This window comes from Balaenoptera borealis, assembly GCF_965194805.1.
Source record: "Balaenoptera borealis genome assembly, chromosome: 16".
NCBI lineage: Eukaryota > Metazoa > Chordata > Mammalia > Artiodactyla > Balaenopteridae > Balaenoptera > Balaenoptera borealis.
This window is the reverse complement of record NC_138872.1, coordinates 51787301-51810122: the sequence shown is the minus strand read 5'-3', so window position 1 is coordinate 51810122 and position 22822 is coordinate 51787301. Positions and strand designations below refer to the sequence as shown.

At 59.4% G+C, this 22822-nt stretch overlaps 2 protein-coding genes across 8 annotated transcripts in view; one reads left to right on the top strand and one right to left on the bottom strand.

Annotated features, from left to right (window-relative positions):
• Window positions 1–100: 100 nt before the first annotated feature.
• TRAF7 (TNF receptor associated factor 7) lies at window positions 101–17758 on the bottom strand. Of its 7 annotated transcripts, XM_082360418.1 has the most exons (22): window positions 17606–17727; window positions 15496–15750; window positions 10133–10251; window positions 9821–9878; window positions 8192–8283; window positions 6216–6332; window positions 5631–5723; window positions 5431–5464; window positions 4583–4766; window positions 4346–4480; window positions 3467–3684; window positions 3311–3384; window positions 3036–3084; window positions 2822–2949; window positions 2543–2625; window positions 1767–1806; window positions 1549–1665; window positions 1341–1463; window positions 1068–1187; window positions 850–981; window positions 650–769; window positions 101–477 (listed from the first exon to the last, which is right to left on the bottom strand). In XM_082360418.1, the coding sequence occupies exons 3-22, from the start codon at window positions 10211–10213 to the stop codon at window positions 463–465; spliced, it is 2013 nt and encodes a 670-aa protein (XP_082216544.1). In that variant the 5' UTR covers window positions 10214–10251; window positions 15496–15750; window positions 17606–17727; the 3' UTR covers window positions 101–462. The 7 variants fall into 7 exon arrangements, with proteins under 7 accessions (XP_082216544.1, XP_082216549.1, XP_082216543.1 ...); XM_082360423.1 differs by lacking the exon at window positions 15496–15750 and having other exon boundaries at window positions 4352–4480; window positions 17606–17758; XM_082360417.1 differs by lacking the exon at window positions 15496–15750 and having other exon boundaries at window positions 17606–17757.
• Window positions 12637–22822, top strand: part of LOC309613155 (uncharacterized protein) — a gene marked incomplete at its 5' end in the record, with an annotated part of 30714 nt that continues 20528 nt past the window's right edge. Inside the window, 3 exons of the mRNA XM_082359711.1 lie at window positions 12637–12706; window positions 18107–18350; window positions 18579–18666. Of these exons, the coding sequence (XP_082215837.1) occupies window positions 12637–12706; window positions 18107–18350; window positions 18579–18666 (402 nt within the window). The remainder of the gene's footprint in view (window positions 12707–18106; window positions 18351–18578; window positions 18667–22822) is intronic.

Below are 22822 nucleotides of genomic sequence, written 5' to 3'. Positions count from 1 at the left end.
GTCCCTGCCCAGCTTCTCTCCCACTGGCTGCTGGTGCCTGTGCTCCCCAACGTCCTCAGGTGGCCTCTTCCTCCCCCTGAGGACCATCCCCACTCAAAGCCACAGTCTGTGCAGCTTTTATTTCAATCAGGAAGTAATCAAATTTATATACAGTCTAAAAACAGTAGAAAAGGTGAGTAAAAAGGCCCACAGTCCATCTGGAGTGGGGATGGAGGGTGGGCCTGGTGAGCGTCGTACCTGGCACCCAGACGGGCTGGGCACTGTCCTGGCAGTGACGATGACAAGGCCAAGCAGAGGGAGGCTCACTGGGCGCAGGGCAGGGAGGGCACTGTCTGCCTGGCTGAGTCTGCCTGCCTGTTCCCATGGGGCAGGCAGAGACCCCCAAGACCAGCCATGTGGCTCGCCGGACTCGGACAGGCCTAGGTCAGGCCCAGAGGAAGCCAAGACCTGGCCTGGATTCTGTTAGCAAGTCCACACCTGCAGGGGAAAGGCTCTGTTTCAGGTGCTCCTTTGGCCATCCAGCCCCAGAGCCAGCTGCTGTCCATACCTGCCCTTCACTGCCCCCTGCCCAGGGCCGCTAGATCCCAACTCCCCCACCCCCGCTTCCCTCCATGCAGCCCCTTTGGATGGCCTGAGCCAAGGCACTGACCTTCACGGTGCTGTCCACGGCTCCTGAGAAGAGCCGGCCCCGGGACACAGCCAGCGCAGTCACACTGCCCTGGTGACGCAGCAGAGTCTGCGTGCAGATCATGTTGTCCATACTCCAGACCTGGGGGCACATGGGACATGAGGACCGCCCAGGCCTGGCACCCGCCCTGAGCCTCCCACCATTGGTAGGCCAGCTCGCACCCTGAGAGACCGGTCGTAGGATGCGCTGAAGACTTTGGTCTGGTCTGGCGTTGAGATGACCGCCAGGGCGTACACAGTGCCAACGTGTCCTGTCAGGGTCCGCACCTGCTCCTTAGACTCAATGTCCCACACCTGAGGGGGTGGCACAGGCAGGTCAGAGACAGACGAGGAAGACAGGGGCCCAGAGTCAGACCCTGCCCCTTGGCATCCACTCTTACGTGGATGAGGTTCTCGTAGGTGCCACAGACAATGTGGTGATTCGTCACGGCAATAGAGTAGACGCTGCCGCCAGATGTCTGCAGGACGTGGATGCAGTCGAGGGTCCGGATGTCCCAGATCTATGGGCAAGTGCGGGCCACTTAGTCCCAGGCCAGGTGCCTCATCCCCTGGGCCTCTCAGCAGCCCACCCACCACCCAGGGTGCATGTGAGGGTCTCCCCACGCTGGCAGTGTGGGGGCAGGGCAGATGGAGCTGGCACAGGGAGGGTGCACCTTGATTGTCTGGTAGGAGCCGCTGTACAGGTAGCTCTGGGCGGCCACCAGGGCCCGCACCCAGTGGTTGAGGCCAGTGAGCTCCTTCTTCAGCTTCAGCTCGGTGCCCACAATGTCCCACACCTGTGGGAGCGGCCGTGAGCGCAGGCCTGGGGGGCAGGCACCGGCACCCTGCCGCCCCGCACACACGTACACCACCTTGCCTGACCTTGATGGCCTTCAGGGAGCCGCTGAAGAGCATGTTGTGTGAGGAGACCAGCGTGCACACCGGGTTGTCGTGGGCCCGGATCGTGTTCACCTTCTGCAGGTTCTGGATGTCCCAAACCTGGCGGGAGGGAGGACGGGAAGCCTTAGGCCCCAGCCGAGCCCAGGTCCCAGTGGCACAGCGAGCCTGGGGGTCCCGGCCCGCCCGCCGGCCCCACTCACAATGATGGTGCAGTCGGCTGAGCCGCTGTAAAGCTTGCACCTGGGGAAGCAAAGCCAAGGTGTCAGGGTGCGAGAAGCCAGTACCCTCGCTGACAATGCCCTGGCCAGGCTGGGGGAGCACTGGCCACTGGGAACCAGCAGCCTGGGCCATTGCCAGGATCACTGCTCAGCCCAGCCTCGGTTTTCCTGTCTCAGCGAGGGGACCTTGGAAGTGGAGGCCCAGCCCCGTGCCTGCCTGGCAAGCATCTGACAGCTGAGCTGGGAGGTAATTACCCCTGTTAGTGTTGCTGGCAGTCAAGCTGTTGCTTCCTGTGAGCCAGCATCTCTCTCTCATACACACACACTCACACACTCATGCCCACAACATGAAGCCTCATGACACAAGACATGAGGGAAGGTCTAGAAGGGGCACCCTGGGAGTGACGGGGTGGCCAGGCAGGCTTCTCTGTGGTGCTGCGCCCCGGGCTCTGGCTGTAGGCCAGCAGTAGCTGAGCCCCTGCCTCCACTCTCTGGTCCCACCTCTGTCCTCTGGCTGCCTGAGGCTCTCCAGGGCCAAGGCTCTGCTCTGTGAATGTACAGCTTCAGAGGTGGAAGGCCCACATGCTGCCACCCATGATTCAGCCCTGCTCAGGGTCAAGGGCGTCTCCCAGGAGGAGCAGACAGAGCCACTCTAGGACATGCGCAGCCACGGACTCAAGCTCACGGTCCACAGGACCTCCCATCCCCAGCTCCACATGGGCCCTGTGGTCTGTGGACACACGTGTGCCTGTACTCACCCCTGGATGCAGAGTGCCAGCACAATGCCATCATGGCCCTCCAGCGTCTTCTGACACTTGTAGGTGGTACATGTGTCCCACACCTGCAGAGACCAGGATCAGGGCAGGTCCCAGCAGGGTCAGCCCAGTGGCAGGGGGCACCATGGCAGGAATGACGTGAGCATGGGGGGAGGGGAGAAAGCCCCATCCATGGGCAGGCCTGGAGCCGGCAGAGGCTGGTGTACAATGCCCACCCCTGCCCTGCCAGGCTGCCAAGCCCCTAGGCAGGACCCTACCCACCTTGATGGTCTTGTCAGAGGAGCCGCTGAAGAGCAGGTCCCCCATTGAGTAGACGCAGAGACACCAGACGGGGCCCTGGTGACCCACAAAAGTTCCTTTGCACTTGAAGATCTGCTGCGGGTCGTAGGCTACAGAGAGATGGGGGAACTGGTGATGGGGGAACTGGAGGGGGCTTCGGGGATGGTGGCGAGAGCGGCAGTGGGCCCATACTCACATCCTAGGATGCCCATATTCAGCCGTGCATTGATGTGGGACAGTTCGTCCTGTGAAGCCAAGAGTAGAGCAGAGGGTGGGGTGGGCGGGGCTCCACAGCCCTCCATGGCCCCAGGCCTGAGCTCTGCCGGGGCAGGGCAGATGCAGCAACAGCCCTCCCAGCACAGACACCTAATCATAAGTGGGAACAAGCCTCCTGCTGGGACCCAAGCTGAGAGATGGTCCTGTGTCCCCCACCCCACCCCACCTCCCTGCATCTGGCCCCTGCCCGCTCACATTCAACATGGACGCATCCCTCCGGAACTCCATGAGGTCCTCGCTGAGCTTGCTCTGGTTTTCATCCAGGACATCTGTGTAGCAGGGACCAGGAGAAGGGTGTCAGGGACCAGGAGGAGGGGCTGCACCCCTGCCACCTCTGGCCCAGGCTCTCACCGAACTTGAGCTCCAGGCTCTTCTCCAGCTGGTCAATCTTCTCTGAGAGCTTGCCCAGCATGGAGCGCAGGAAGGCGATCTCCTGGTCCTTCTGGGCCAGCGCCACGTGCATCTCGTGGAAGCGGTCATCCGTCTGCTGCAGGAACTCCTTCAGGCCCTCGAAGCGGCAGGTCTCCAAGTGCGTCTCATATGTGTCCTGGTTTCCGATGAACGTGCACCTGGAGGGACAAGACAGCTGCCCTGCCCACCTGCTCAACTGCCCGCCCAGTTGGGCCCTTCCCTTTGCCTCCCCAACCCCAAGAATCTCTCTCAAATCCCACTTCTGTGCCCACTGCAGCCCCGATGGGCCACCATCCTCTGCATACCTGCATGCCCACCAACCCACCTACCCATCCTGCTTCTACCCAGCAATCCAGTCACTTCACTCCTGCTCAGAGCTCTTCAAGGGCTCCTCCACCACCTCACCAGCTTCCGCCCTAAAGAGCCAGCTGCTGCCTCTTCTCCCACCCCACCTCCCCTCTGCTCTCAATTCCGCCAGCTGCCGGAAGCCCTCACCCAGGTCTTTGCCTGGCTCGTGCCCACGCATGCATTCGTTCTCAGCTCGTGCCTTCCCCAACCACCCGCAGCTCCCTGACCGCTCCGTCCCCCGTGTTCCCATGGTGCGTAGGTCTCCTCAGCACCTGTACCTCGGTTTGTAATTACATAGACGATGGTGTGGTTCCCGCTAAGGTCGTCTCCCCAGAGCCCGGCAGACAGGCGGATCTCAACCAAGGTTTGCTGAAGGAGGGACCGTGAATGCCAGCCCAGGCCCACTCGCCCCCTCAGGCCCGCCCACCCCCACCCCGGGGCAGCCCCGTGTGCCCACCCCCGCCCACTCACCCGTACTTGGAGTGGGGACACTTGATGTGCTCGCACTCCTTGAGGTGTGCCTCCAAGTTCATCTTGAGAAGGGGCGGGCAGCTGGGGTTGTTGGGGCACCGCACAGGCCTGTAGTCACAGCTGCCCTCGTGGTCCCTGGGGGAGGTGGGACGTGGGTGGGGGGAGGCTGAGTCCCCAGGGGCACCAGTTCTCAGTACCCCTGGGGGGTGGGGACTGGGGATGGAGGGGGGCACTTACTTCCGGGCGCTGAGCTTGATGGTGAAGGGACACCCTCGGGGGTCCACCTCAAAGACAGTGGGCTTCCCGCCCCCCACTGCCCGACAACCGTGCCTGCAGTGGATGAAGAGCTCGCCAATCTGCTCAGCCACCGCGATGTTGTTCACCACCACCGTCAGCTTGGCATTGTCCACGGGACACTTCTCTGGGGGGGAGGGCATGCTGACCCCACAGCCCACCCGGCCACCATCTCCCCTGGCAGCCCTGCCCTGGGCACTGTGGCCAGGCTGCTCTGGGGGAGACCATTCCCTGGTGGGCGGCAGGCCTGGAACACGCTCTCTCAGCTGGGTGGGCTGAGCCTCTGTCAGGGGCCTAATCCACCTATCTACTTTCCCTCTGGGGCACCCGGAACAGGAAAGGGTGCACGGCTGGGCCACCGAGAATGACCACTGTGTGAGCAGGTGGTGGCAGAGGCCTCTCAGTTGACCTGAGAGTCTGGGGCAGGGCCAAGAGAGCTGGGGACACAGCATGGAGAGGGCCAGCCCTGGGCCAGCCGCTAAGGCCTGAGACGGTAAGGCCGGCAGCCTTGACAGCAGGGGCAGCGTCCGAGAGAGTGGGCGCTGTGCCCAGAAGGCCCACCCACACCCCCCGTGGGGCAGGCTCTGAGCTGCCATGCTTGTCAAGGTCTTGAGCCTGGCCTGAGCCTGGCCCGAGCAGTCACCCAGGAACCACTGCTGCAGGAGGACTAGGGAGAAGCAGCTGTGCAGCCAGGGTCTCCATCAGTGCTGGGCCCAGGCCGGACCTCCCCGGAGGGACCTCCCCGCCGCTGGGGAATAAAGGTGGCTGAGCCTAGGCTGAGAGGGCCCTACCTGACTTCAAGGCGCATCTTCGACAGAAGGTGTGCTGTGGAGACAACGGGCGGATTGGGGTGTGGCCGCAGAGCTGCCCCCACCCCGTGCCCACTGCAAAGGGCACCTGCTGGGGGCCAGACCAGGCCTGTGAGCGAGGCCAAGGCTCCCCATGAAAGGGGCCTCACGGTGCTGCACAGGTCGGGGAGGGGCAGCCTCACCCCACACGTGGTGATCACAGGGTCCTTGAACACACTGCAGCAGAGCTGGCAGCAGAGCTTCACCGAGGGCTGCTCGGCAAACACCAGCGGCTCCTAGAACAGGCAGGGCTGGGTGAGGGTGGGGCCTGGGACTGCTGACATGGGTGCAGGCACCCAGGGCACCCAGCCCCTTCCCCTGCGGGCCTGGGCTGCCCTCTTGGGGTGGAAGCACCTCGGCCGGGGTGTGTCCTGAGAGGAGGAGTCCGCTGAAGGCTAGGGCTGGGCCTGAGCTCCAGCAGACCTGAGCAGGAAGGACCCCTCCAGCCATGCCCTCACCCCATGACACCTACCCTCTCCCTGGGACAGAGACTAGAAAGGGCCCCATGTGGGACCCGCCTTTCATTCCCAAAGCTGATGCCTGGGCAGCCCCTGGGGTGGGGAGTGAGAAGAACGTGCCTGGGGGACCCAGCCCAGCCCCCCGAGTCCCTGACGTGGACCCGTGCGGATCAGGGGCCCCGATCAGGGCCTGCGGGGAAGGTGCCCCCACCGCCCCAGGACGGGGAGGGTCCCTTGGAGTCTGCACCGAGCCTGCCCGGCCACACCTACCGGCTCCTCCTCCTCCTCGGGCAGAGAGAACGTGGAGCGCAGGGACATGCTGGACTCCGAGTGCAGGGAGCGGACAGAGATGGCCGAGTCAGAGCGGCGCGGGGTGCTGATGGGGGGCTGCGGGCAGACAGGCGGCCGTCAGCTGGCAGGAGGGCCGGGCTCGGACCCCCGTCCCAGTGGGCGCCCACTTAGCCCACGGCCCGGCTGTGCGCGGGGAGCCGCTGTGATGCCCAGGCCCCGCCTGCCTGGCAGTCCCGGCCCTGTGGCTGGGACGCCTGCTCACATCTGCCAACTTTCTTTGTGTAAATGGAGAGACTTCCTGCTATTCAATTCTACGAGGACACGCTCGGCCTGCTTCCTGCTTCCCGTGAGGGAATGTAGGCCGCAGAGGGGACACCTCCACCAGCCAATCCTGGGGCGGGGGTGGCCACGGCCCCCAGACTGCTGGAGGGAAGGGGGTGGAAGGCTGGCCACGGGAAGCTGCAGGGCTCCAGGTGCCCGCTGGGCTCAGCCACCCGCCTGGCCGTCCTGGCCGGGGACACTAGCCCAGGCCAGTGAGGCTCCCTGGGGGGAGGCGGGGACACCCCCACCAAACCCCAGCCAAGCTTCTGAGAGCAGGAGGGGGGGCCACGGGTGCTCGTCTCTGCCTGAGCCACCAGAAACACGGATCTGGGGGAGTGCCAGGGCAAGGGGTACTGTCCCTTCCTCCCCTCTGGGCCTGGAACCCTCCAGAAGAGATACTCCAAGAGCAATCGCTCTCCACGCTCTTCCCCTCCTGGCCCGAAGCTTCATTCATGAGCCATAAACCTCCTGCCTCCACGCCCAGCCCACCTGCCCCCTCTAGGTCCCAGCCACTCTGGGGCCTGGCTGCCTCTGTCTGAGCCTCTGTGGGTGTGGGGACTGTTGGAATGATCCCCTCCCCGCCAGCCTGGGGTGTGGGACCCACCGCGGGCAGAGGGAGGCTGGCCGGGCAGTTCCAGGGCCCGGCTTCCCCGAGCAGGTGCAGCAGAGATCAGTGTCCCCAGCATGCCCGCAGACAGGGACCTCCCTCACCCGGGCAGCGCCCACCAGCCGGGCCAGCCTTCGCTTCCTGCAGCAGTCCCAGAGCCGGGCGAGGACAGACAAACAGGGAATGGCCACTGTGACCCTGGCCACGTGGCCTGGGCACCGACAGCCAGCTCCAACTCTGACCCAAAGCCCTTCCTCACTGACCCCAGCCTGGGCCTGTCCATCTCTCCCCACCTGCTGAACCCCGTCTCCCTCGTCAGAAACCCCAGACTCGGGGCCTCTGCCTCTACCCGGCAACCCACCCATTCATCCTCTGCTCAGCAACAGAGGAAGCTTTAAAAATGGGGGTCTGGGAACTTCCCTGGTGGTGCAGTGGTTAAGAATCTACCTGCCAATGCAGGGGACACAGGTTCAAGCCCTGGTCCGGGAAGATCCCACATGCCGTGGAGCAACTAAGCCTGTGCGCCACAACTACTGAGCCTGTGCGCCCTCGAGCCCGTGCTCCGCAACAAGAGAAGCCACTGCAATGAGAAGCCTGCGCACCGCAAAGAAGATTAGCCCCCACTCACCGCAACTAAAGCCCACGTGCAGCAACAAAGACCCAACGCAGCCCAAAAAAAAAAAAAAAAAATGGGGATCTGATCTTGTTACCCTCCCGAATGAACCTTCTGTGGCTCCCACCCCCACAAGATGGAGCCAAACTTGCCTCCTCTCAGCCTGCAGGCGCCACACCCTCTGGCTCAGCCACCCTCACCAGAGCCTCTCTCTGGAAACCCAGCCATGGGTGCTCAGGCCTCAGGGTGTCGCACATGCTGGGCCCCTGACACCAGCTTGCTTCACCCTCTGACCTGAGCTCGCGGCTCAGCCCCCACCTTCAGCTCCTCCTGGGCCCCGGGCGCTTGGAGGGAGGGCATGGTGGGAGGCGGGCTCTGGAGGGGTGGGGACGGGGGAGCAAGGCGCAGACCTACCATGCTGTCCTCCTCGTCCCGCGGGGAGTAGGCGAGGGAGCTGGAGGAAGAGGGCGTCCTGCGGTGCTGTTTGTATGTGCTCGTCCCATCGGCTGCGAAGAAAAGAGGGCTGAGATGCTGCGAGCGGGGCGTGCGGGGAGGCCTGACCACCGTGGCAGGCAGTGGGCTCCTTCGCAGATGGGCCAGGCAGGGGCGGAGGCTGAGCTGGGGGTTGTGGTTGCCTCCCCAGGTCTAACCAGTGCCTGCAGCTCACCCGCAAGGCTCAGCCTGCCCTGGACAGTCCCAGTGCTGTGCCCAGAAGCTCCCAGCCCCAGCCCTGCCACCCACGGGCAGAGAGGTCCGAGGCCCCCCCCCTCAGCTGGTACGTGGTGGGGCCAGGATGGCAGTCTGGTGGTCTAGGTCCCCTCTCCGCCCACCTCCTCCCCTGGTGCGGCCAGAATCAGGAACCGGCCACAGGCCCTCTTGGCCTCCTACAGGGAAGGCTGCTGAAGGCATGTCCCTCCTCCTCCTGCACGTCACCCCGGCTGCCCAGAGAAGGCACTGGTCAGGGGTCCACGTGGGAACAGGAGCCAGCCTCACAGGCCCTGAAGGCAGCAGCCAGAGGCCTACAGTGGCCAACACTGGTCTCAGGCCCCAGCCAGGGCCAGCTGTCAACAAGCAGCCCCAAAGGCCTGGTTCATGATCCAGGCTTCAACTGGCTGCCCTGTGACTGGGCCTCAGTTTCTCTGTCTGTAATGAGAGGGGCTGGGCGAGGCAACTGTTCGTGCCTGGTCACTGGCTCTGACCATCCCTGACACTGAGGGGGTCGCTGGGTTGGCCACGGGCGAGACAGGCCCCCGTTACTCTCTGCCCAGGAGCTTTTGACTGCCATGACAGGGTGCTACATGGTTTCCAAAAGTAGATAAGAAATTAAAGAACAATTACTCGGGTGATGCAATTAAGGGGTATGTTTATTTGCTTTTTCCTCAGAAAAGAACATCTAAGAAAAAAAGAGAGCTCTTTCACAGCCCCCGAGGGGGTCACCCAGCGGTAAAAAGGAGCCTGTGTGAGCAGATGTCCACGGCAGCCTGGTGACCCCGCCGAAAAGTGTACCCAGAAGATACCATGGAAAAGCAATTAAAAAACTAATTAGCAGCTGGTGCCCTCCTACGAGGGGCAGAGTCCTGAAAAGGCAAAAGAACACACACTGCTCCCCAGAAGCACTGGTCCTGACAGGAGGGGCCCCATGCCCTCGTGTCTTCGGGAATGAGGTTGTGTCCTCGTGGTCTAGTTCCTCACCACCTCCCAGAACACACAGTGCTGAGGGCTCAACCATGGGACCAGACTCAGGAAAGGACCCCGTGAGTACTTCTTATCACCTCCCCATGCCCAGCCTGGTCCCCAGTCCTGACCTTTCAGAGGCTGCTAGAAGCCTGGGTGGGACGAGTCAGGGGTCACTTGATAAAGGACAGGTGTGCAAAGTGGTGCCGGGGAAGTCGGGTAGCCCACCCCAGAGAGGCGGCAGGTGAGGCCCCGGGAGGCAGGTGCAGGAGGATGTGGGGGTGTGGGAGGAGGATGGGCAGTGCAACAGGAGGGAGCGGGATGGGGGACTCCTGCCCAGCCCAGGTTGGCCTGGGCTCACAGGCTCACCTTTTGTGATGGTGGTGACAGCCGAAAAGGCGGGCCCGAAGGTCGTTTCCATTCTGGTCTGGAGAGAGAACAGATGAGACTTGGCCTTGACCCCAGCGAGGATGTGGACACACACGTGGACATGAGCTGACATGCTTTCCCACTAACGAGTCCACATGCGTGCATATACTCGGACATGCCAACCACACACATGGCATGGCCCACCCGAGGGACCTCCAGGTAGGGAGAGGACTGCTCTGGAAGCTCTTCTGGGGCCCTGGGTATGTGGGGTGTGCACAGAGGCAGACCCTTCCCCGAGGGTGTCCCCCTTACCCCGGTGGCGGCGTCTGGGGTAGGAAGGTTGCTAGGCCCCCCGGAGAAGCGGTTGTAGCGGGCGCTCTTGCCCGAGCTCATGCTCTAGAGAGGCATCTAAGGTCCTCGGGCAGCATCCCCTATGGGTGGAGCACAAATGAAGGGCTTTGGAGGTGTTGGCCAAGCCCCTGTCAGTTGGTGGGGCTGCTCCACACAGGCAGGCCCCCTCTGGCCAGTCCACCACAGGGCACGCTTCAGTCTCTCTCCACCACCAATCCCAACAAGGGCAGGTCCATGCGGGCAAAGTCCCTTCCCCTCCCTCCCGTCCCAGGTGTGCACAGGCCAGAGGAAAGGAGGAGACCCTGGGTGCAAGCAGGCAGCTGACACTCAGTTCTACCTTGCTTTAAGGCTTAGCCCTTTGGAAAAGCCCACCAGCTCCACCCGAGCTGGAGAGCCCCTCACCCCTGGTCTGTCTGCTCCTCTGGGTCTGATGTCTGAATGTCCCTGGGGTCAAGGCTGGGTATACACAGCAGGACAAAGCCACAGGCCTGTTTCCTGCCAGGGCAGGTGTGGTCAGGCCGAAGCTGCCTGGTCTGCAGGATGTCGGGGATGCTGGCCATGCCCACAGAAAACCTGTGGGTGCCGTACCTGGAGCCCAGCCCCTCACCAGCCTCATCACATGCAGAAAGCCCCTTCAGGCAGGGGAGGAGCAAAGAGCTCTGACTCTTGACCTTGTGCAGGTCACCCACTCCAGGAACAAAGGGTGCCCCAGTGTGACCCAGTCTCAAGGGCTGGGGTGACAGGGAGAAGGCACGGTGGGAATCATCCCAGGTCTCTGGTGACTCCCACCCAAGAAGAGAGGGGCTAGATGGGCCCTGAGAGAGCTGGCCAGGCCCAGATGTATCCACAGAGTAGGAAGAGATTAGAAAGAAAAGAAGACCCAGTCAGCAGCTCACACTAGGACGGGACCCCAGGGAGAGCTGCTCCATTCCCGAGACAGTGCCCACCCTGTGGTGGCCCTATCAGCAGGCACCCCCTGGGAGCGGTCTTCCCCATGTCAGGACCCTCAACAGTCTGTAGCCAGGAGCACAGTCTCCCCCTGCAGCGGTCAGCTGTGTTGAGAGCCACGAGACCGCCGCCTTGAAGCCAAGCTCACCACGGGGAGGAAGGTCACACGCTCAGGACTGCTGTCAACAGGCCCACTTGAGCTCTCCACCTCAGGAGACCCCCAGCAGCATCCCCTGGACTGTGGGCTCATTGCCTGGTGCCCGGCCCAGCCATCAGACCAGCATCAGGAACTGCTCTAGGAGGTCAGGCTCATCTTGCTCCTGGGGCCACGTGGCAGGCAGGGGCCCACCCTGTGGTCTGGAGTCCTGCAGGACTGTGAGGCTCCAGGGGGGAAGGGCTGCTAAGCCCCCGCACTGTGGGAGAAGGCAGGAGATGCTCTCTGCTCCCTACTGTGAGTCCAGCAGAGAGCCACTGTACAGTCCAGCTGGTTCTGGCACCTTCTACACCAGGTCCTCCTGACCTGGACCATCTAGCGACGTCCACGCCCCACCCCCCCATGGCCAAGCAGTGTGACCTGGGGCCCACCCAATGGTCCCCCAACCCGGCCTGCAGGTCTGCAGGGAGGGGGTGGGCTCTCAAGCATATCCCGCCCACTGCACCGTGCTCCCAAGCTGCCCACCCCTTCAAATGCCACCTGCACGCCACCCTCCCAAACTCTGAGACTCAGGCATTGACAGGGCGGCTCTTGGCCCCTGCAGTTGGCACTGCCATGAGGCACCTCCCCCGCAGGGCTCTGAGCCCCTGTGGGTCTGGCTAGATAGGGGGTCCTGAGAGCTTGGCCAAAGCCCCCCCGTCCTGCCCACCACTCTCCCTGCTGTGACTCGAGGGGCTTGGCTGCCTGCCCCAGCCCAGGCTGTCTGGTGGCTTGTCCTCTCAGGGGAGAGACGGGGGCTCCTGAGAGTGGGCAGCGCCAGGCCCTCAGGCAGAGGGGTGAAAGGGGCTTGTCCAGAAGCCCACCTCCAGCCCCGCTGCGAGTCTGCACGCTAAGCAGGAAGTCTTGGGGGCCGCCCCGCTTGGGGTAAGGACACTCTGGCTGCGGTGAGGCCCAGACAGTGGAGCGTGGGAGCTCCAAGACTCGTCGCATCAGCATGAAAAGCTCCGCCCTTTGGGGAAACCCAGGGTTGGCTCCAGCCTTAGCACCACGGGGGCGGAAGTGGGGGGTGTCACAGGGAGGCCACTGGCTGACACTGACCTGGATTTTACAATCCATCTGCTCCTTCCAGTGCAAGCTCCCAGGGCCAAGAAGCCATCTGCTGGCTCCAGCAAGCGGCACCCACGGTCCGGGTGGCCAGGACCACAGCAGGCGCTCCCCCAGGACCTCAGCCAGCCCGCTGCCCGCCCCCCTTCGGTGTCGGGTGCCCAAGTGCCTGTTGCTGCAGCCTGGCAGAGCTGGCGTCTGGCTGTCCTGCACTCTGAAGTGAAGTAAACAGAAAGGCACGCAGGGCCCGCAGGGCAACATGCAAATCGAGCCGGAAAGTCCGCAGACAGCCAATAGCGATCAGGCTCGCGGCGATGACACAGGACCCGGTAGGGGACGTACAAGACTGGCCCGTGAACCAAGCTGAGTGAGGGAAGGAGGGAGGGAACCATTTCCCGGTTCACAGGGTTCAGTGTGCAGCCCCAGCCCTGGACAGGGGGGTGGGGGGAAGACCCTGCTCGCCCCGCCCACCCGGAACCAGAACCGGAGACTGCATCCAGAGCATCTCGGAATTGAGCAAGATGCCCTCGGCCTGCCCTCAGGCCGGTCCCTGGGGGCTGCATTTCGCAATAATAGTCTTCCCCAGTATTCTCTGGCTCTGGAGGCTAAAACCCCAGAAACGCAACAGCACACGCAGCACTCCCCTGGCTGGGGCTACAGGGAGGCTGGGCCCAGCTGTCCTGGGGGTGTGCCCTGGCCCCCCAGGGGAGGAGGCCTCTTCCCCACCCCACAGTCAGCCCGAGGCTCTTAGGCAGGCAGGAAGTTGTCAACTAGAGCAAGAATCCTCACCCAACCCAGAGCCTGGCCTCTCTCAAACTGGGAAAAACCGTGGGATGGGCCGACTAGGGAGACCTGGGGTTGGGGAGGGCGAGAAAGGGCTTCCCCTCAGTCCTTCCCCACTCCCTGCCAAGTCCCCACACCTCCTGTTCCCAGGTGCCTCAGCAGAGCCCAGGGGAGGGACTCAGGGATTCTATCCCAGAAAGAGAAAAGTCCCCAGGTCCTGATGGAAATGGGGCTGTCCACCTTGGATAAGGCTGATGGGAGAGTGGGACCTACGGATGCTTAGGGTCCGTGCAGGAGCAGTCCGTCCCCTGCCTCGCCTGAGCCAGGGGTCAAGACCCAGGGGTCTTTGTCCACCCACATCCATGTCTAAGGGGTTCCTGGGGCCTGCAGTGCACCCACCGCCCAATGAGGAACCAGAGATCTGCTCAGAACGGCCCAGCCCCTGCACTTCTCCACTACAGCCCCTCTTCAGGAAAGCCCCTCACCAGCCCCCTTCTCTGAGCAGCCTGCGCAGGAGGGCAGGCCAGCTCCATTGGGGCCCCTCCTCAGCCTGTCCCCTGGAGGGAGCCCAAAGGGATCTTCTGGGGCCTCACCCTCAGGACTGTGGGACATGACCCCCCTTTCCCTTAGGAAGTACCCAGAGGGGGTGTGGGTTAGGCATGGTCCCGTGGCTGGCAGCCAGTGGAGCGGCGGCCTAGGCTGGCCATGCCAGAGCTGGGGGCAGGGGCAGTGGGGTGGCCAGACGAGGCCGAGCCCCACCTCAAGGCAGCTCCTCTGATAGCCCCAGGCAGCAGATGTGGTGGGGTTCCCTGAACAGCACATGCTGAGCCAGCGAGGGGGTGGACTGCCCTACAAATGCCGTCAGGCCATACGTTTGGCACTGACTGCCCCAGGGAGGAGCGTGGGTGGCTCGGGAATCCTCGGCCCTTCCTGCCATGGAGCCGTGGGTGGCCAGCTGGCTGGACTGTGGCCGGAGCTCCAGATGCAGCCCCTGGCATCACCTGCAGACTGCACAGCCCCCCAGTAAGCCCTTCCCTGGGCCTCCAGTCCCCCAGGCCCAAGCCCAGGCCAGGCTGCCAAATCCTATAGACACAGGCCCGGTTGCCATAGCAAAGCCACACACACTTCCCCTGGCTGTTTCCTGGAGTCCCCTTCATATGCCTTTTCCATCCCAAGTAGGCAGGGTGTGATGTTGGGAACCCCCTCAGCAGGCCCTGATCTGAGGTCTGCCCGGCCTCCCTTCCCTCCCAGCACTCAGCCCAGACCTTTGCCCTCACCTTGCCATCCTTCCCTCAGTATCCACAGCCCGGACTCCCCAGAAGTTTCAAACCTGCCTGCCTAGACACCTGCTGTGACCTCCCCTCCCAAGGGCTCTGCCCCCTTGCACCCTCCACCCAGCCTCCTGGCCTTTCCTGTCCAGGTCCAGCCTCCCCAGCCTCCCCGGCCCCCTGTGCTAGAGGGAGGGAGTCTCTCCTGCTCTGCGACCTGGCCTTAACCCCCACTTGGCAATGGGAATGCCTTCCCTTCCCCAGTGCCCTTGGGGCCAGCCTCATCTCCCCATCCTTTTTTTCCCCACATCTGACGGCCATGTATGAGGTGGGAACCTGGCCCAGCCTGGGGGACATCCAGAGGGCTTTCTGGAGGAAGGGGTTGGCCAGATCCAGAGCAGGGAGAGAATGTTCTGGGAAGAGGTGGCATGCATCCCCTTATCTCAGTGTCCGGCTGCAGGGCCACTTTTTCCTGTCCACACCTTCCCTCCACTTCAGTGCCCAGCCTAGCCTCAACTGCAGGCGCGAAACTGGGAAGCATGTTCCTAAATTAGTGGGTCTAAACTCATGGAAACAGGCCCTGGGCCTTCGCCCAAGAGCCAAGTGGCCAGCAGTGCCTGGGCCCAGTCTGCACCTCCAGGCTCCCTTGGCCGTTTTCTCATTGCTCCCTGTGTGGCTTCTGTCTCCTGGGCTTCCTCCTTCTTGCTCCCCTGTAGAAGTCAAGAAGGGCACGCAGTCTCTGGACCAGATCTGGGTCTGGAGGTGACCGGGAGCGTGGAGGGCAGAGGTCTGGCCCAGCCCACTCCTCCGTCTAGCCCTCGCCATCCAGCCCTCTGGCACATTCCTCCAGTCCTGGTGTCTGCTGGGCTGCTCCTTCCCCGCTGGGTGCCCTCCCTAGGTGCTCCTGGGATTGTTCACCCCTCCAAAAGGCTTCCAGACAGCCCGCCTCCTCCTGCCTAGGGCGGCCAAGGGCCAGGTGTGCACAGTGACGTCAGCAACCCCCCAATGCCCACCTCCTGCTTCGCCTGCCCCACCTGACTCCATGCTCCTCCGGGGAGCAACCATACCTCTTCTGCCCCACAGCCAGTGCACAGCGGACACTGAAGGCATCTGCTGAGAGGGGTTGGTGGGTCCATCTTCATGGGTCTGAGCCAGAGGTCTGAAGTCCTAGGTGCCCACCCACAAGTGCCAGACTCAGACCTGAGTTCAAATTCTGCTTCTGCCACTTAATAGGTGTGCGACTCTGGGCAAGTTACTTGTCTGCCAGGTCCTCGGATTTCTCACCTACTAAATGGAGTGGATGTACCCAAGTCTGGAAAGAACTGTGAGAGATGCCATGTGAGTTAACAGTGAAGGCTCCACTGACATCAGCTCCTCCCTGAAAACTGAAAATGGAAGCCGAGAGGCCACCCCAGGCACAGACAGCCAGCGAGGGGTCACGGCCAAGGCTGACCAAAGCCCTGTTCCTTCTGCTTCCTCTGTTGCCGCGGGCAAACTGAGGAGCTCCACCTTGCATGTAAGCCAGCCCCTCCCCAAGCCATGCCAGCTAGCGGCCAAATCACCGTGTCTGGGCTGCTGAAGCCTCCCAAGCGGCTCAGGCCCTTCAACTGCATCTTCTTCCATTTCCCAAACTGTCCATTCCTTTGTCCAGCCAACTGGCTAAGGTTCACGTCCACTGCAGGCCAGGCCCTATGCTCCTTCCCAGCCTGTCTCTTTCAGCCAGACTGCCCTTTTCCCTGCTCTCCCCCCCGAGGGAGGTTCTGGCTTCCTGGAGACAGTACTGCTATAGGATGCAGGCATCTTGAGACACAGGGCCTGGGGTTTCCATGGAGAAACTTGAATGCACAGAGCAGTGAAAGTGGGAATTTATGACGGAGAGGGGAAGGGGTGTGGGAAGGGAGAGGCCCAAGAAAAGGAACGAGGAAGAGAGAGTCCACATAGTTGGCAAAGGCCAGGGGGTGGGCAGGCCCCAGGAGAGGGGACCTGTGTGTGTGGGGGGGGGGAGGGGTCTGAGGGATGGGAGAAGGGTGTGCTGACAGGCTGGGCAGCACAGAGCTCTAAGCAAGGGACACAGCAAAGTAGGGTGGAATCCCTCCCCACTAGAGCAGGGTGCGATCCAGCAGGACCCCAGACTCATCCGCAGCTGACCACCCTGACTTGGCTCAAGACAACCAGGCCCGGGCAGCCAGACCCAGTGAGAACTAGGAGAGGAGGGCTCCAACCCACTCTCCTCTGCACACAAGTCAGCCTCCTCGCTCTCTCCTACTTCCCCACTGAATCCAGCAGTCCATTCTCCACTCACAACCAGAGGCTCTTTACTAGACTTAGATCTGATGCCCTCTCTCCTGTGCCTGAGTCCTCCAACAGCCTCCCTTGTAAGCACAATATAATCCCCATCCTGCACTCTGGTGTGTTTTCACCAATTCACCTCTCACGACGTTGCCAGTACCCGCTGGTGTCCGCTGAGCTTCCTCACCCTGAGCCTTTGCACATCTTGCTACCTCTGCCCAAAAAGCTCTTCCAGCAACTTTCCAGGATGGGATGCTCACTGTAGGTGCCCCCTCCCCAAGCCATTCAGGAGCCTCCGGTACTCTCTTTCTCAACACCTTGCTTCTTTTTTTCATAGCACCTATCACAAATTCTCATGACTGTGTCTGCGTATTGTCAATCCCGCGCCCCTCTCTAGATCACCCGCTCTCAAAGGGGGTGAGCTTGGAAATGTCTGGAGACATTTTTGGTTGTCACCTCGGGGGTGGGGGAGGTTACTGGTATCTAGTGGGTGGACACCAGGGATACTGCTCAACACCCTACAAGGCACAGCAGGGAATGATGGGCACGAAGTATCAAGAGTGGCGAGGGTGACAAACCCTGCACGAGAAGAGCCTAGGAGAACTGGGATCATGCTCTCCGCAGTCTCCCCGCGCCTACGACAGTGCTGGGCACCCGGCGGCGATCAGTAAACGCAGGAAGAAGGAATGAATAAAGGAGAGAATGGAGAAAGGGAGTGAGTGACGGACCAGCTGACAGACAGACGGACTGACGGGGGAGACCCCGGCGCATCTCAGCCCCGCCCCCCAGGCCCGACCCATTCCCCAGACACCAACACGCCGGCCCTTCGCCCCACCGCGCGGGCCCAAGGCGCGAGCCCCAGGCCCGGCACCCCGCTAGGACACTCACCCGCCCTTGGCCGCTCGGGAACCGCAGCGCCACCCTCCCGCTTCATCGTGCCCCCTCTACCGCTGGCCGGGAAAGGGACAGGACGTTCGAGCCGGAAGCGCTCAGGCGCTGTGCCCGCCGGGATTTGCAGTTCCCTGCCTCTCGGGGCCCCAGGCAGCCGCCTTACTTGAGGCTCTTCAGAAACTACGACTTCCGGCGGCTCAGATGTTGCGGGGCGGGATTGGTGGCTTCAGAATCACTCTATGTTGCAGATCGGACTCTGATTGGCTATGTATATCCGTCGCTCACAGTTAAGTTCAATGGCCTCTGCAAAAGGGTGGAGCTTCGGGTGTCGGGTCCGGGAGACCGCCCCCAAAAGAAATGTCAAGGCTCGATTGGTGGAGACATGGAGAGTAGAGAAAGGAGCGTATCAGTGGTGAAGAGGGGAGATACTTCCGCTGAGATTGCCCAATCGCAGAGGTGGGGCAGTTTCTATAAAAGCTTGAGCCTCAGCCTCCTGAGTTCTTTCCGGATCAAGTACGAGGTTGGAGAGGTCGGTTTTTCTTGTTCCGTACGCCACGGTCGAGGGAGGAACCGGGCCCGGAGGGGGTTGGGGAGGTGGCCCAAACCTGCCAGCCAACCTAGCCCCCGGGTCCAGCTTCCGCCTGAGACCCATCTTGGTCCTCAGCGTTCTACACGTTTCTGCTTCCCCCTGCCCCCAGTTCCGTCGGGAAGTCGGAATTTCCAGATTTGCTTCTCTGTATAGGTAAGGCTGGGCTGGGCCTGGTTTCCCAAATTCAGTTCCGAGCCTGTGATGAATTGCTTTAATTTCTGACACCTCGTATGAAAACTGCACGCGCAGTCTGATTATTTTGCAAGACTGAGGCTTTAGGGTGCGCCCCCTTGATGGAAGGGTCTGGGGGGTGAAAACAGGTCTTGCCAAAAGTGGCAGGATTGGGCATCTGTCTGCATTTGGGCGGTTTCTGACTTTCAGGACTGTCGGTGATCCGGCTGGAGACCTTGACGTAAATCAGCATCAGTCTAAGGGCCTTGGTGCCCTGACTCGGATCCCTGGATTCAAGGTAGATCACGGGCCTTGCCCAGCTGCGCCTGGAGACCGCTGCCTTCTCCCTCTCTCTGTCTCTCTTCTTTTCTAAGGCTTCCCTTTTTGGCGGGAAGCTGGGATTTTGCGCCATTTGGGGAAAGGATTTCTTGAATCTCATTCCTAAACTGCTCCCGTAACATTGCCAAATCTAATGCTATGTCGGGTAGAATTCACAGGACCCCTTAGGTTTTATTTTTGTTACCAAGAAAGCAGGGTGAATGATTTTGGACTCTTCTGTTGCCTAGTCTCCTACCTCACCATCTACCGACACTCCTTTGCCCTTGTGCCACCTTCCATTGTACCCAACTCCAGTAATCCCACTCTATGCAGCTCCTGTAATTAGAGACCTGGGGAATCAGAACCCTCCCGTTATTCTAGACAATCTTCTTTTAACTACATCCCAAGTCTTAAGGGGGAAACAGAGCCCTTCCTACTCTACAAGTACCTGTACTTCTCCAGATTCCCTTGGCCAATCCCAGACCCTTCTTCCCTGTGCCTTTCTGTACCCAACGATACCCCAGGTTGAAAATGCTGGTCCTGCTGGAATAAGCCATAGTGGAACTTCCTATCACCCAGGATCAGGGAGAATATGCCCACTTAGGGAAGTGGCAAATGGCAAAGGCATAATCAAGAGTACATGCGCCTTTCTTAACCGATTTAGCCTAATGCAAAGACTGGGCCAATTTTCTGAAGACCCTAGTAGGTTCATGGATTTCAAGCCCTAATCCTGGCCCTTGATTTAACTTGGAAGGACGTCCAAATGGTCTTATCTACCTGCTGTACCCATGAGGAGAAGCAGAGGATATGGGCAGCAGCACAAGTGTACGCTGACCAGTTCGCCAGGGACCAGCCCAACATTTATGTTGTTTGGGACGCAGTCCCAAATCATATAAGCCCATTTGGGATTATAATTGCCTGGCGGGGGGGAAAGGCCAGGCGTCACAAGGTCCAGTGCCTATTAGAAGGAACGAGAAAGTGCATTTGGAAGCCAGTCAACTATGAAAAGGTCAAGGAAGTGACCCAAGAGGAAGAAGAAAGCCCTGTTCTCTTTCAGGGACAGCTTGTGGAGGCATTTTAGAAAATTTGCTAACAGATCTCTCTGCTCCCAAGGGTCAGTCCCTGCTGCCCCTGATATTAGGCAAAAACTCCGAAAGTTACAGTTAGGCCCACAAACTCCTAGAGGTGACCTTTGGAATATTTAATAATGGAGATCAAACTGAGGAAGAGGATAGAACTCAACATGGAAAAAGGCAGGCCAAGGCTCAAGCTAAACTGATAGCTGTTGCTGTCAGCCATGCCTTGCAACCTCAGGGCAACCCAAAGGGGGCAAGAAGGTTCAACCAACAGTCCGGAGGCGAGACCAAGGGGGAATGCTTCAAATGCAAGTCACCTGGCCGTTGGGCCCATGAGTACCAGGAGAAGCTCCCGGGCCTTGCCCAGTCTGCAAACAGACCAGTCACTGGAGATGGGACTGCCCTTGGTCCTCAAGGGGAATGGGGGCTCCTGCTCCTGAGATGGCCATGCTGGATGACTGAAGCAGCCCAGGGATTCTCGCGGCTCCCCCTGCCCCGCCCCCACAAGATGTCTGTCTCCCTTGAGCCCCTGGTGGCAGGTAAGGTCAAGTTTTTAAATTGATACAGGAGCCACTTACTCTGCCCTGATTTCTCACGCTGGGCCTCTTTCCTCTAAAAGCTGCAGTGACTGGTGTCAGTGGCAAGCCTTGTACCCTTCACTGGGGCTCTCACTTGCCATTTTGAACATGCCTTTTCAGTTGAGTGTCCTACCCTACTACTAGGGAGAGATCTTTTGGGCTCCCTCAAGGTGATATTACAGTTAGGAGGCCCCGAGCAGAGCAGCCCCTTATCTTAACCCTGGCCAAGGCAGATCAACACAAGAGCAAGGGCTTGTTCCCAGCCATATTCTACAAGCAGTGAACCCTGCAGCAAACTGGACAAAGGAGTCCCTGGGAGGACCATAAATGCCCAACCTGCAGAAACTAGCCTTAAGCCAGAAGCTGCTTACCCTAACCAGAGACAGTACCCCATTAGGTTAGAGGCAAAAAAGGGGTTACAAACCCTCATACATAAATTCTTAAAATATGGCCTCTTGGTTCCCTGTCAGTCGCAATGCAATACTCTTATTGTGTCAGTTAAGCCTAATGGGGGGATATAGGATGGTGTAAGACCTCAGCAGTAAAAGAGGCAGTAGTTCCTATACTCCCCCTTGTGGCCAATCCTTATAAGAGACTAGCCCAAGTCCTTGAAAATGCTAAATGGTTTACTTTGCTCGACCTCAAGGATGCCGCCTTTTACATCCCAGTTCATCCCTCACAATCTGTTTGCCTTCGAGTGGACTAACCCCCACTCGGGCCAGATGCAACAATACACCTGGACAACACTACCTACCACGGGTTTGGGGACAAGTCACAGTGTTTGCCCAGGCCCTAGGAAAGGAACCAAGGGAAATAGGCCTAAAAGGGGCTATGCTACAGTATGCACATGATATATTAATATGTAGCCCCACCGTGGAGACTCAAGTGAGAACATCATTGAAGTTCTTAATTTCCTTGAGGTCCAGGGTTACAGGGTCTCCCAGAAAAAGGCACAAATCTCAATGCAACAAGTTAAATACATGGGACACATTATAAACCCTGGAAGTAGACAGCTGTCGCAAGATAAAAAACGAGTATGTTAGGCCTAAGTGCCCCAAAGACGTTTCTTTGTACCTTTTTACAAAGGTAAAAAGGCAGGGTTTTGCTTACTCTGGATCCCAGGGTTTGGGCTAATGTCTAAGCTCCTATATGAAGCCATTTAAAGCCCAGATACAGAACCATTACTTTGGGATGAAGAACACAGGAAAAGGCTTTTAATAGTATCGAACAGGTCCTCATTAAAGCTCCTGCTCTGGGTCTCCTCAATTTTAAAAAGCCATTCATTTTGTATTTGGCTGAAAAGCAGGGGACCTAAAAGAAGTCCTAACCCCCTAAAAGCTCTGGAGGTCCTAAAAGAAACTAGAAGTTCCTCAGCCAATAGGCTATTTTTCCACACAACTAGATGATGTGCCCTGAGGTTGGCCTTCCTGCTTTCGGCCAGCAGCTGCCACCACTTTATCAGTGGAAGAAGCTAACAAGCTTACCTTGGACAGCCACTGGAAGTCCAGACCCCTGCCCCCCAACATCAAGTACAAAGGATTCTAGAGATGAAAGGCCACCACTGGCTAACTGGAGGCCACCGTACTAAGTACCAGGGTTTACTTCTTGACTCCCCAGAGGTAACCCTCAAAACTCCCAACACTGAGAAAAACGGAACCCTCTTACACTGTTGGTGGGAATGTAAATTGGTGCAGCCACTATGGGAAAACAGTATGGAGGTTCCTAAAACTACAGTTGCCATAGGATCCTGCAATCCCACTCCTGGGCATATACCCAGACAAAACTATAATTTGAAAAGATACATGCACCCCAGTGTTCACTGCAGCATTATTTGCAATAACCAAGACTCGGAAACAACCTAAATGTCCAGTAGAGTAGTGGATAAAGATGTAGATATATACAATGGAATACTACTCAGCCATTAAAAAGAATGAAATAATACCATTTGCAGCAACATGGATGGACCTAGAAATACTAAGCGAAGTAAGTCAGACATAACATGATATCATTTATTTGTGGAATTCAAACTACAGAAAGGATCATCTGTGAAACAAAAACACTCAAGACAGAGAAAAGACTTGTGGTTGCCTGGAGGAGGGAAGGACTAGGAGTTTGGGGTTAGTAGATGCAAACTAATAAATAGGATAAACAACAGGGTCGTATTGTATAGCACAAGAAACTGTATTCAGTATCTTGAAATAAACCATAACGGAAAAGATGGAAAAGTATATACATATAACTCAATCACTTTGCTGTACACCAGAAACTAACAACATTATAAATCAACTCTACATCAATAAAATTAAAAACTTGCCACACTCTCAACCCAACTACACTGATGCCTGCTGAAATCCCAAAGGTAATACATTCCTACCTTGACCAGGTTTATCCCTATCAGCCTGATATGACAGATCAAGACATTGACAATCCTGAGGTAGAATGGTTTACTGATGGCAGTTCATGGAAGGACGGGCTCAGGAGG